At 37.6% G+C, this 15,061-nt stretch overlaps 1 protein-coding gene across 3 annotated transcripts in view; it reads right to left on the bottom strand.

The window, feature by feature from the left end:
• Positions 1-15,061, bottom strand: part of STAG1 (STAG1 cohesin complex component) — a gene marked incomplete at its 3' end in the record, with an annotated part of 343,778 nt that overhangs the window by 151,277 nt on the left and 177,440 nt on the right. For all 3 annotated transcript variants that reach the window (XM_080674892.1, XM_080674893.1, XM_080674891.1), the window contains exons 6-7: positions 12,084-12,160; positions 1,204-1,408 (exon numbers count right to left, since the gene is read on the bottom strand). In XM_080674892.1, the coding sequence (XP_080531018.1) occupies positions 1,204-1,408; positions 12,084-12,160 (282 nt within the window). The remainder of the gene's footprint in view (positions 1-1,203; positions 1,409-12,083; positions 12,161-15,061) is intronic.

Here is a 15,061-nt window from a genome sequence, read left to right as displayed (position 1 = left end):
AATAGATGAACTAAACTACACTGAGTAGGGGGGGGAAGTATTGGTGACTCATAACAGTTAAAGCAAAAAAAAAAAAAAAAAAGAAAAAAAAAAAGTCAAAATATTAAATCAGGGCTTTGCAATATGTAGTCACCAAGATATCAGCATGACCTAGAAACCTGTTAAACTCTGGGGGTAAGGCCATGCAATCTGTTTCAATAAACCCTGTAGATGATTCTACTACATGCTAAAATTTGCAAATCAATGCTTTAATTATATTAGATAAATGAGAAATCTAAATGCCAGATGAACTGTAATGAAGTGAAACTAAATCTAGCTTTTGTTCTGATAATGTATGAGATGAATATAAACAAAGTTACTGCTACTAAAAAAATGTAATTTTGGAGTATTTAAATATCTGTGCGTGTACAAACACACAGACACACTGTGTATCATAGGTGAAAAAGAATAGTCATTTTAGGTAAGCACAGTTAAATTAGTTGAAGGAAAACAGAACAATTACAAAATTAACAAAATTACCTTGTTATGGAAAAAAAAAACCAAGGAAAAAAATTGATGTACTTGGCTGAGAAGTTATCTAGATAATTCTAAGATTAAAGTAAAAGTGAAAACTATAAATTATCAGTTATTCAGATTATCTACAGTCTACATAAATGAACTGTTTTGAGAGACATTACATTCAGATATGCTTAGGATAGTATAGTACTATAAATAAGAAGAAAGCCAGCTAGGTAACAATTACCTTATTATAACTAGATGGAATTGTTTTCAATACATAAACAAATAAATATGTACACATTTATGGACAATAACAATGAGCAATAAAACAATGTAAGTAAAAAAATACTATGAATTTGAAATTTCAACTATTATTATTTGGGGTTATCAAAGAATATGGCCTATTAGATTCCTAAAATTTCTTTAATTATAAAAGAAGAATAAAGGAAAATAAATTCAGAGAGATATTTGTTGACATTTGCCAGAAATTTTCATTCTCAAGGCTATCAAATACTAGTTATTCAAAATAGGCAAATATTTTACCTGCACAGATTAACACAAACCATTCAGATGAATTTGAAAGGAAGAGAAATGATATTTTTAAGGAGCACAGTAATAATTTTAAATTAATATTTAACTCGGAGGTTTAAATAGAACATATTTAATAAAACTAAATGAAAAGGAAATAAAACGTTGGTTACTCACCAGCAAGGGTGCTTGTATGCCTAAAAGCTCTGACCTGGGAGTCTGATAAACCAGTCAAAAGGGAGATTACTGTGTCCATCATATACTCATCATAAATTATGCTATACTGACACTGTCGAATCAGGACGCCAATAAATTCACAAAAGTTTGAACGAAATTTTTTCCACTGAGGTCCAGGCATGGTAAGGGGATAATCACCACTGTCCTAAAAGGGATAAAAATAACATATTAAATATAACATATGATATTAATTTGAACGTTTATTTTTTCTTCCTACCTGTAAAGGGACCTTTTTCTCAAAGTAAATGTGGACAGAAAGTGGAGATAACTTACACAGGTACATTGACAGCTTTCTCTTTTTTGTTTATTTTTATCATCTACAACTAATTCTTAATGTACTCAAAATTATTACTTAGACCCAGTATTTAATTAATTGTTTTAAGCCATTCATCTAAAATAATAGTTCCGTTTTGTTGCATTTGGGTCTAAGTTGAGATAATTTGAAGCAGAAAACAAAAATTATTACAGAAGTTTAGATAAAGAAGGTATTTGCCATTAAATTCAGATCCAAGTATTCATGATATCTATGTTATGCATCTTTCAATTACTTCAACAGAATTTTTAATTGAAAATTTCAAAAGTATAAACATTTTAGCCCTGGCTGGTGTGGCTCAGTTGATTAGAGCGTTGTTCCCTGCACCAAAAGGTTGCCAGTTCTATCACCGGCATGTTCAGGAGACAACAGATTGATGTTTCTCTTTCACATTGATGTTTTTCTCTAAAAATCAATAAAAACATATCCTCGGTCGAATTATTTAAAAAAAAGGAAAATAATACAAGTATTAAATGAATCTATGTATAAAATGCACTGGACTCATTAGTTATTTGGAGATTTTGGAAACCTGGACAGACAGAAGAGAAGAATCAAGTGCACCAAATTCTCTCAGATGCTGCTGGACTCTGTTAAGTAAGCATTTCTGCAATTAAAGTGCATGTACACAGAAATCATTTGGAAAAATTAAACTTAGAATGTTAAAAAAATAAAAAAATAAATAAAAATAAAAAAAAGAAAAATATAAAGAATGGTAAAGAAAGATGGAAAAAGTCTAGGTGTTTGCTCTACTGAAGTGGAACCAACCATGTACTATCTACTCATACATTTATTTTGCATGAGACAAACTCCTGTGAATTTAAAGTCACTATTGATCAGACTTTCTGTTACAGACAAATGCAGCTTCCTATTTATGGTAAAATTATGAACAGTGGGGAAAGATGAATTATTCAGTAAATGATTTTGGTAAAACTAGCTGTTCATTATAAAAAACAAGATAGCCCTAGCTGGTTTTACTCAATGGATAGAGCATCAGCCTGTGGACCAAAGGGTCCTGGGTTTGATTCCGGTCAAGGGCACATGCCCAGATTGCGGGCTCGATCTCAGTAGGGGGCGTGCAGGAGGCAGCTAATCAATGATGCTTTCTCATCATTGATGTTTCTATCTCTCTCTCCCTCTCCCTCTCTGAAATCAATAAAAATATATATAAAAAAAGAAAAAACAAGATATGCATTGCACCTTACACCAAAATAAATTCCTAAAGAACCAAAACACTTTAAAATATTCAACCAAAAAAGAAATTGCAGAAAACATGGGAGAATATTCTTAGAGTAGGGAAGTATTTTTCTAAATACAATACAAAAAAACAGAAATTCTAAAAGACCAACAAATTCATCCAAATAAAAGTAATTTTTGTATTACAGAGAGTATTTCTTTTGTTGTTCAGGCCTGCAGGAGATAACCCTTAACTGTTGGGGGAAGAGTAAGAAGCCCAGATCACTTCTCTATATCATTATCTCCTACAAATCTGATGGGAGGTCAGCAAACTGAGTCACTACACCATAGCACAGGCAAAGAACCCCTGCAGCTCGGAGAAGGGTAGAAGAAAAAAAATCCATTACCTGGGGAAGAAAAGAAAAAACCCTATACTAATACCAAAGGGGTCTGCTAGCACTGAGAGGACAGAAACATGGTCACACCCTGTTATAGGAAGGAGGGATACAAAAGCTGAGAAAGTCCCCCAGTGGCTCCAAGCACACAAGGCATGCTTACAATTTAGGCAAGACTAGGACAGATAATCCACATGCCCTCATTTTAATACCAGTCTACCCTAGAAGGAGGGGCAAAAGTGCTCTGTGGCACAGGAGTGCATAGAGAGCTGAAAGCTGAGGGTGTACCAGGAACGCTGAAAACAAACAAAACAAAACAAAACAAAAAACGCTCTGGTATTCTAAGCACAACAGTACCAACCACTAGAGAAATCTGAACTCTGTAGTACACTAAGGATAATGAACACATGCCCAGCTCAATTCCTAACTAGACTGATAATGTATACCTTTTTAATTTTTGTAGCACATGCAAATATTGTGATCAAGAGGAAAAACATTTTGGAAAAAGAAAGGAAAGTCTCATATCCACTTCAAAACAGTTTCTTGCTTTATTCTAATACTAGTTATAAATTTCTCTTTATTACACACACTTATACATGCCGTGTAAAAAGAATTGTCTAGTTAATGACAAGTAATAGGTATTGAAAACTAACTCTCTTCACAAAACAGTAATGTCTTCTTTTTAGGAGAGCTAAGAAAACACAATAATAATAAAGACAATCAAGGCCATGGCCCAGTGACTCAGTTGGTTGTCCGGTATACCAAAAAATTGCAGGCTCGAGTCTGGGTCAGAGCACAAACCTAGGTTGTGGGTCTAATCCCCAGTCAGGGCACATACCAGAGGGAAGTGATAGATGTTTCTCTCTCTCTTTCTCTCTCCCCACTCCATTCCCCTTCTTCCCTCTGTCCCTCCCTCTCTAAGATAAATAAAAAACATATCCTCAGGTGAGGATAAAATAAAAAGATAACCAAGTAGCCTAAATGCCTTATCTAGAATTAATATTTAAGTTCTTTGAGGGCAGTATTGTTATGACACTTTGCACAAGAAATTTTTTGAATAAACTAGTGAAAAGGTAATCCATATAAAATAAGAAACAGGCATAGAAATGTAGAAAGAAACTTAGAGTAGGAAAAATATCAGGTAGAAATCTGTAAAAAAAAATAATATAGAACAAACCAAATAGGTCTAGTAAGAAAGCAATTCCCCCAAATATGTTTAGGCAAATACAAGGGGAGAAATCTCCATGTAGCAAAGTACAATATAGTTAGCATTTATATGACATGCACTTTTCACACACATAATCTTGTATTATCAATACACTGTGATGGCTATCTATATATACATAATAGAGAAATAGGCAAATTATCCGGGACGCCGTCACATCACAACTGTTCACAGGGTGAGCTGGGCTGCCCGGGCCGCGGGGCGGAACTCCAGGTCTAGTGTGATTTCGTCCCGCCCAGGCAGATTCCCCCGCAGCCCCGCAGCCCAATCCCAACGCCGACCTGGAGTTTACTAAACTTTACTAGAGCTGCTCCCCACACCCCTGCCCCCTGTCCCAGGACCGTACTGCCCGCAGCAGGGCGCCCCTGCAGCCTCCTGACAGATGGGCAGCCGGGGAGAGCAGAGTGGGGCTGGGGCTGCAGCGTGCCACAGAGGGGCGGGGCGGCGGGAGACAAGTTCCCGGGGGTCTGAGGAGAGTGCCTGACAGGAGCCCAGACTGCAAAGAAGGAAGAGGAAGCAGGCACGGGGAGCTCTTCCAATCCCCCTGCACGAACACCCTACCCCAGCCCCGGCACCCGCGGGGGGGACAGGGAGGCTGACCGGACGGGTAGAAGACCCAGCCTCGGGGGTAGCCACAGCCAGCACCTCCGACTCCCCTGCCACCCTCACCAGGGGCGCCCACAACAATAGCACGCTGGTGACGACTCATCAGCGCCCCGGAGGCACCCGGGCCCCCTCCGCTGGGGCAGGGCACCCCTCTCCTCCCTACAACTCCAAACCTGGGTGGAGGCAGGCCTGAGCGGCCCCCCAGGGTCAGACCCACACCCCCCTCCCTTACCCCCCCCCCCAGCAGCGGTGCCTTCTCTGCAGAAGCACACTGAATCTCGCTGGGGGCGCGGCTAAACCCGCCCTCCTATCCTGCCTGGCCCCTCCCTGGCCCCCACCCAGCTCCAGGAGATTGGAGCCCCGCCGTGAGCATACAGCTGTGAAAGAACGGCGCCAAGTGGGGAGGTTTGACAGTTACTCCCCTTTCGGCCTCGCCGCGCCCCCCCCCCAGCGGACCACCCACCCCCACCCCCGCCAGCGCCTTCAGGGACGACCAGGCTACAGGTCTGCTGGCCAGAGCCTGCGGAACCCTCTACAAAGCTTCAATAGCTACAGTCCCAGGAAACAATCATGCCCTCCTCCCCTAATCAGCACCTGCTACCTGTGAGGGTACCCATGGGCTTAAAAATAAGCCCTTCCCATTTAGACATCACTTACTTGATGAAACATTTCTATGTTTATTAGCTCAGAACCTCCTGACAACCCAGTGAGGTAGGCGGAGAAGAGATTACAAATCCCATGGTATATGTGTATGTATGCAGAAATGAAGCTCAGAGAGGAAAAGTGTCAAGCCCAGTGGTTCCCAAGGTGCAGCACACGCCCCACAGGGGGGCAATTTGATTTTAAGTGAGGGGAGTTTGAGAATGAGTTAACAGTGAATTTTTTGCATTTCTTATGGTTCTAGGGGGCCTTATCTACAGAATATCCTATATAATAAAAGGCTAATATGCAAATGACCAAGTGGTGGAATGACCGATCACTATGATGCGCACTGACCACCAGGTGGGAAATCCCAAGAGAAGAGTATGTAAGAAGAGTTAAATGCTCAAAGGGATTGACATTAAGGTACGCTTCACTGACTTGGTTCACTTTGTAAGTTTCATATGATCAATGCAATAGATTCATGGTATAAACTATTTTTAACTCTTTACGAAGACTTCTGGAGAAAACATAAAAATCATTATCAAATGAATATATAATCATAAATGAATAACAACAAACTGTGGCAGTACTGGCACTTGCCACAGAAGCTCTTCTTAGACCATTATAAAAGTTAAAGCCATGACAATCTAATGATGTCTGACAAGAAATTGATTTAGTAGTATGTGCATTTAATTCTATAAATTAAATACACATATACTGCAAACTACACTGTAATATAATAAACCAAAATTACACACTTGGTATTCTGATCACCAAGTGTGGAAGGAAAATAAACTTAACTCTTTATTTTTTATTTAACAGATACTTATGAAAGAGACTTAGTACAGAACTAAGAAAGTCTGAAACAATCACCAGAAAAAATCTAGCTTTTTGAGAGTGTGTGAAAGAGGAAGACTAGGAAACAATACTTTTATAAATAAAACTGGCCATATCACAGGTATTCCCTATTAAGAATACAGGCTGGAAAATGTTTTATTAATTGGATGCACAATCAAGAAAACTTCAAGACTTTAATTTTTGAATGGAGATAATTTGAACTTTCTTCTACTACATCTTTGATACTTCCTTAACATTTTATCACTTTGTATGCTATTTAACCATTTGTACATTACTTAAAAATTTTAATGGATTAATAAATGCTGAAATGGATAAACAAATCAAAAGTTCTATATTTAAATTTACAAAAGCACATATTCGAAACAAGAGAAAAAACTATTGGATAAGCTGTCATCATTACAAAAGAGCACAATGAGCAAAATCTCTATACTGAGAGTGTACAATATAAACAAACACAGAGAAGAATTGAAGGCATTAAGTAAATGTATCAAATGTGCTTTATTGCGAGGGTTTCCTTACACAGATGCCATAATACATAAAAACTGACCTTTGGGCAACAAAGCTAAGAAATTATATATGGAAGTGTGATTCTAATAAATCTAGGGAAGAAATACCATTACATTTTGCTTTACCTCCAAAAGGTTAGCTCCAACAGGAAACAAGTGTATCTATTAACTGCAAGGAGCTATAGACTGCTTTGGGAATTAGCATATTTATAAATGTGATTGATATTAAAATTACAAAGTACTTTAGGCTGAGTGCAGGTTTGTAGAAGTTTTAAAAAAATTATTTAATAATCCTATATAATAAAGAGTTAATATGCTAATTAGGCTGAACAGAACAACTGTCTGGACAACCTTCTGGACGAAGCAGGGGCTGTGAGGGCTGAGCCCCTTGCACAAATTTCGTGCTTCAGGCCTCTAGTAACATTAAAACCAGGTTGTAATAATAAGGAACAAAAGCTACACTCCACTTTTTCAGGCAACGACATACTCTTGGACCACCTTATCAAAATTTAAATACCTTGCATCTAAGCCACTTGTAACTCATCTCACCATTACTTTAGTTTATAGACATTATATTCACTCATTCAATAAAATTTTATTTTTATTTTATTTTTCCCATCACCATTTATCCCCTCTCTTACCTCTTCCACCTCCACCCCTCCCCCACAACTCCCTGGCAATCACCATACTGTTGTCCACGTCCGTGAGTTCTTTCTCTGTTTTTCTTCTTTGCTCAATCCCTCCACCCTCCCCAACAACAGGCATTCTCCCCACCCTGCCCCCTAGAGTGGCTCTCTATAAGTCATTTAACAAAATTTTAATGGCCATTTCCTGTGAAACAGACATTGTTCTAGGCCAGTGGTCAGCGAACCGCGGCTTGTGAGCCGCGCTTTGCCGCTCTGTTGACTAATGAGTTTGCCAACCACTGTTCTAGGCTCTTGGGATACAATGATTCAGAATATTGCCACAAGATATAATTTACCAAAACTAACCTCCTTCTGCTCCCAGGAGACCACATCCCAGTGGTCGGCAAACTCATTAGTCAACAGAGCGGCAAACCACCTGAGGCTCATGAGCTGCAGTTTGCCGACCACTGACATAACCTATATAATATTTTTGGAAAAAAAAGTTGTGAATTTTAACATTTGCAGGCATTTAAATGCAGTTTCTTGATAAAGTATCAAAAAGAGTAATACTTGGTAAAGTGATTGAAAATAAAATGAACAAAAAGCATTGGAAGATAGATCTAATCTACACTAATAAAGGAGAAATATGCAAATTGACCATCACGTTGCAACACCCACCAGCCAATCAGGAGTGAGTATGCAAATTAACCGCATCGCCTCTGTGGAGACTGACAGCAGGGAGGAGGCAGCTCCCAGCACGGCCTGCTTGGCAGTCACCGCAGTGTGGAGCAGGCAGGTCTCGCAGAGAGCAGAGACCCATGGGGAGCAGGCCTAAGCTGTCAGTAGGACATCCCCTAAGGGCTCCCAGATTGGAGAGGGTGCAGATTGGAGAGGGTGAATTTCATGTACTGGGCCTCTAGTATATAATATAGTTGTGCTTTAAACAAATACATTCTAATCATAATAAAAACTTAATTGCACTGTCAAACAGAAAAAAATGAGAACAGTGATTGTTACTCTTCTTTGATTAAGTAAGCTCCAATGCTGAGAGAGAAAAATATTTAGGAATATGAAATAAGTGCATCTTAAAATATTTCACTATATTTAACTCATCAGTTTTGGTATCAGTTTACTATTTTTCCAATAAACCCTGAATATCTGAAAACATTCACAGGAATATTTTCTTAGGTAAGGTATACAATGAATTTTATTTTTCTGAGATCCTTATTTTTCTCTAGTTATCTCAAAATCTTAGAAAAGCAACTATCTAGTGTGATTGTGCATTTTCACAGTATACTCATTTGTTTTCCCCTTATTCTATTTTCATATATGAAGTGCTTTTCTAACTTAAATTTTGGCTTTCTTTTTTTTATGTCCCTTAGAACAGAAATTCACAAACTTTGCTGTATATTAAATCACCTGGTGAGCTTTTAAAAATCCCTACGCCCAGGTGCATACCTAACAAATTACATCAGAATGTCTGAGGGATGTAAAACGGAGCCAGGCATCTGTAGTTTTTAAATATCCATAGGTGATGAAATTCATAGCGTTACAGGCCAACCTCAAAATAAGACTGATCATTCTACCATTCGGTCGATTTGCATATTAGCCTTTTATTATATAGGACTAGAGGCCCGGTGCACGAAACTTGTGCATGAAGGGGGTGTGTCCCTCAGCCCAGCCTGCACCCTCTCCAATCTGGGACCCCTCGAGGGATGTCCGACTGCCCGTTTAGGCCCGGGCCTAAACGGGCAGTCGGACATCCCTCTCACAATCCAGGACTGCTGGTTCCCAACTGCTCGCCTGCTGCCTTCCTGATTGCCCATAACCACTTCTGCCTGCCAGCCTGATCACCCCCTAACCACTCCCCAACCAGCCTGATCGATGCCTAACTGCTCCCCTGTTGGCCCGATTGTCCCTAACTGCCCTCCCCTGCCGGCCTGGTCTCCCCCAACTGCCCTCACCTGCAGGCCTGGTCCCCCCACAACTGCCGTCCCCTGCAGGCCTGGTTGCCCCTAACTGCCCTCCCTGCCAGCCCAGTCACCCCTAACTGCTCTCCCATGCAGGCCTGGGTCCCCCCCAACTGTCCTCCCCTGCAGGCCTGGTCGCCCCCAATTGCTCCAACTGCCCTCCCCTGCCAGCCATCTTGTGTCCACATGGGGGTGGCCATCTTGTGTGTTGGAGTGATGGTCAATTTTCATATTACATCTTTATTATATAGGATAGTCAAGCTATGGAAACAACCCAAGTGCCCACAATAAACAAGTGGATAAAAAAACCTATGATACATATATACAATGGAATATTTCCTGGCCATAAAGAGAATGAAATATTACTATTTGCAACAGTACGGATAGACCTAGAGGGTATTATGCTCAGTGAAATAAGTCAGTCAGAGAAAGACACCATATAATTTCATTTATATGTGGAATCTAAAGAACAACATATACAAATAAACAAACAAAACAGAAACAGGCTCATAAACACAGAGAACAGACTAATGATTGCCAGAGAGGAAGGGGTTTGGGGAACTGGGTGAAAAAGGTGAAGGGATTGAGAAGTACAGATTGGTAGTTACAAAACAGTCATGGAGATGTAAAGTTCAGCATAGGAAATATAGTCAGTAATATTGTAATAACTATATATAGTGCCAGTTAGGTACTGGAAATATCAGGGGGAACACTTTGTAAAGTATATGATTGTCTAACTACTATGCTGGTACACCCGAAACTATACAAAATAATACTGCATGTAAGTTGTAATGTAAAAAATTAGAAAATTAAGTAAAATAAATACCCTGAGGTGATATTGATGTGCAAAGTTTGGAAACTATCATCTTAAACTCTTAATAATCATTCCATCATGTGTTATTGCCAAGATGTATAATATTAAATCTGTAACCTGAATTACCTATATTTCAAGTCTGGCATGGTAGTTCAGTAGTCAGTCAGTAAACCTGCCACTTTCACAATAATCTGGCTTCCTTATCTCCTATTTGCCAAATATAAACTCAAGAAGTAACAAAAAAGTATTTTTTAGGAAAAGTGATCCCACAGAAATATTTCAGAATCTAATTTTTTAGCTATAAAAGTTAATACAGTGCACATAGTTTATATTCCATCAATAACCCCAAAATAATCTGGGCCAGCCCCCTAAAATCAAGAACATTACTATTTCAACAAAAATACATACAGATGTTTTCACTGACTGGGATAAATACAAATTGTAAATAGCCTTATGTTAGTTGAGGCCAGGTTTTGCCACTGATTAAATTGCCAAAAAGTTCTTTGAAATTTCAGAGCTATTTTGGATTACAGAAATGAAGATAAGCAATTATGGATATATATATATGCATGCATGGATCACAATGTGAGATCTCTCCAACTTCCCACAGAATATGACTAAATAGTCTGAAAGGCACTGACAGAATACTTCTGTAAATACGCACATAAAAATGTTTTAGTGTGTGCTGCTAGAGTTAAGGACATCTGATGAAAGAGAAATATTGTGTAATGTGTATTTGAGTAAGTTGGTAGTACAAAATATATACTACTACTACTACTAAAAAGCCCACGCCACTGAAAGAGTGAACCTAGAAGAGAACTAATCTTTGTTGTTAGTGTTGAAAGTAAAGAAAAAGGAACATCTACCGGAAAATAGAATTCTTACTTAAATCAAAAGGCATAATGTTTAAATTGGAATTAATGGTGGACTAAAGCATGGCATAAATTGAGTTCACTATAAACACAATGCAGAAATAAAACTATGTGTTTCAACATCAAATCTGTGTAAAACTACTTGAGAATTATTTCAGTGAAAATTTAAAAATGTGTAGAAAAATGAGTTCTGCATGATTAATTTGTGAAGACTAGCAAAGAAAACATGTACCATAAATCACAATAGTCTCAGAGTGTCCCTAATACATGCTTAAGTTTTACACACAGAGGCGCATGCGCGCACGGGCGCGTGTGCACATACACACATATGGGAAGGGCATGTGGTAAAGGTTCACATAAAATAATTTTGGGAATTTTGGATTGAAGTTTAGCAGTTTTTTTCTCCATTAGAATTTTAAAAAACCTATGCAATCTGTTCACACTTCTTTGTCCTCCAAATCCTTTTTCTTTAAGCATTTAATAGGAATAGCATTCCACAGAATATTAAACTGTTGGAGATACCTCTTTAAATTGGGGATTTTAGGTGATCTTCAAGAATGAGTGTCAAGAATCAACTTCTATCTCATACCACTGATATTCTTCTTATCCTTAGTGTTTATTTAGTGCATCTTCCATGCAACGTCATCAAATCCTCAGAGATCATTAATTTTGGAATTAGTAGCATGGATTATCATATATACATGAGGAAATAGTGTATCCTCATCATTTATACTGAACACTAAATCAAAACAAAACTTAAAATAATCAACATTTAAAAGTATAAGTAGGACATTTGTATAAATATTGAAATGCTATATACCTCATCAAATTCTTCAGTCATTTTTCTGATGATTTCTGCATTCTGCATATTTCGAAACATCTCTATTCTCACAGTACCTGTGAAACAACAGATTTTACAGTTAATCTTTTTCTATTCCATGCTAAAATTAAATTTTATCTGACCATAGTTTGGAAAATTTTATATGTTTGGGTTTTTCCTTCCTTCACCAACCTGGTATCTATACAAAAAAAAATCTCTTAAGAAGTTCAAAGTTCTTTAGACATTTTTAAAAAACGGAATATTCTGTGAATTAGATTAGTGTAAGAAAAAAATACTGAGAGGAGTATTGGGAAAGGTAAAAACAGAGACATAAAACAAATTTATTTTGTAGGGAGAGCCCTAAAAACTGACTTAGACGTATGTTGGCATTATCCAGACATATAGGTGGCTGCCTTAGTCTGAATAACATCCATCTCTATGGTATTATATCCTTTCATGGCCCTTTGTGATATTCTTTATCACCAGGATATTCTTCTATAGATTGAAATGAAATGTCCCTTAATTTAGTAACACACTTCAGTTAAAATATTTTCTCTGAACTTTTCATGAAAAGTTGCTCAGTGCCCTAGCTAGTTTAACTCAGTGGATAGAGTGTTGGCCTGTAGACTGGAGGGTCCCGGGTTCGATTCCGATCAAGGGCACGTACCTCGGTTGCAGGCTCCTGGCCCTGGTCGAGAGGCAACCAATCGATGTGTCTCTCTTACGTTGGTGTTTCTCTCTGTCTCTCCCTTTCACTCCCTCTAAAAATCAATGGAAAAAATATCCTTGGGTAAGGATTAAAAAAAAAAAAAAGTTTCTAAGTAACTTCTACATAAATATCAAACAAACAAACAAAAAGTTAACCCCCTTTTCATCTTTCTTTCATATTACTTTTAGCTACTTAATTTTTATCTCAAACATGATTATGTAAATACTATTACTTTTACAATAATGAAGGGTGGTTTATACAAAAAACTTAGGTTAAAAATGAAGATAAGTTAAAAATATTAAAATACGTTTTTAAAGTCAACCTTAAAGACAAAGAACCCTGGCCTAATAATTAAACAATGTTCAATTTCAACTGTATAAATGTAAAACATTCAAGTTAAAAACTCGACAGATTGAGAGAAGGCAATGTGGAAAAAAACCCACAAAAAACAACTACTCAATGAGTCAGTAAGAAAATAGTTACTTTATAAACCTCTGTCTGGCTCCTTGCCAGTGATTACCAGCTCCAATTCAAATCACATCTAGTAATGTGGGGACATCTCTGAAATGTACTGTACCCTCTTACAGAAAACAGCATGGAACCAAACAGCCACTAAAAGTCATCAAGATATGGTCTTAATTCATAAACTATAATGGCACATTAAACTGAATCTGACTTAATTTTTACTGCTCTGTAAAATGAGAAAAGTCATACCTGCTCTCTTTTAATCAAAACCATTTTAAAGCACATTTTAATTACATGATATACAGGACAGGTCAAAAGTTGCTTTACCAGTGTTTGTATGGAAAACAATAAATAATAACACAAAGAATAAGCTCTGTGTTTCTAGTACTCACACTATAAAACTACTTTTGCCCCATACTGTATAGCTCTCTCATTCATTTTTAGGATGCTGAGTTATGTACCACCGACAGGTATTCCTTATAACCAGCTGTAGGGATGAGAGAGTCTAGATTGGGAGGTTCGGGTGAATAAAAAAATATTTTTAAAGAGTTCCACCACAACATCCAATTTCCTAAACAAAATGAGAAACTTTTATACTGTGTTTTTTAATGCCAAAAAACAGTACTATAGATAGTTTTCAACAGTTTTGTTGATGCCCACAGCCTTTATTTTCAGATAATTTTTAAAAATTAAATAAACTGAAAACACAAAAAAAGTTTTATAATTTATAATTATAAATTGCTAATTATAAATTATCTCAAGTAAAAGTTACTTTGTGTCAGACATTCTTAGAATCAAATTAAACAAAACTGTTTAACTGTACAGTTGACCTTGAACAACGTGGGGTTTGAGCATCAAACCCTCATGCAGTCAAAAATCCACGTGTAACATTTTACTCCCCCAAAGTGTAACTTTAGGCATCCCTCAGTATCCATGCAGTATTGGCTCCAAGGACCATCCAATTCTCAAAAGAAGATCAAATATACTGTTTTCAGTTGTCACTAGGTTGAATTTGTGAATATGAAACTCTGGGATACAGAGAGCTGACTACGCATTTTTTTCGGGAGGAAAATCCACCTATAAGTAGACCTGCACATTTCAAACCTGTTGTTCAAGGGACAACTGTATTTAACATTATTTGGGTCATGAACTATTTTGTCAATCTGAAATGGACTCCCATAGATAAAAGGCATGTAATTTCAGGGGTTGTTTCAAAGTATTCCTGATAAGTAAAATTATATTCATAAGTACTAAACAAGAAGTAAAATTAGTTGTTCTTTGGAAGGTGAAAATATATATTGACTGGTATGTCATTACAAGGTTGTATATATTTGTCAAAAGTCATCAATCTGTACACTTAAAATGTGTGAATTTGATTAAAATGTGTAAAGTTATTAAAAAAAAAACACAAGAAAAAGTTATTAACCAATGCCAACCCAATAAATTTAATGAAAAACCAACAAACAAAAAGACAAGAAATCTTGGGCTGCCAAATTCTTTAAGTTAAGGGAATAAAGAAGACCTTCTCAGAAAAGCCAAGTGGAAACCCACAAAGTGTCTTACCCCATATATATGAACCCATCCATGGATTAGAGAATTGTCTCACCTTATCCTTATTTTCTTTTTTTGTTAAATATATTTTTACTAGAGGCCCAGTGCATGGATTTCTGCACCGGTGGGGTCCCTCGGCCTGGCCTGCGGGGATTCGGCCAAAACCGACTCTCCAACATCCCCCGAGGGGTCCCGGATTGCGAGAGGGCGGTTCTCGGGTGACACACACCAGAATTGGGCTCCCTCCTCTCTG

Source organism: Plecotus auritus (assembly GCF_963455305.1).
Source record: "Plecotus auritus genome assembly, chromosome: 6".
NCBI classification, from domain to species: Eukaryota; Metazoa; Chordata; class Mammalia; order Chiroptera; family Vespertilionidae; genus Plecotus; species Plecotus auritus.
This window is presented reverse-complemented; position numbering and strand designations above follow the sequence as displayed.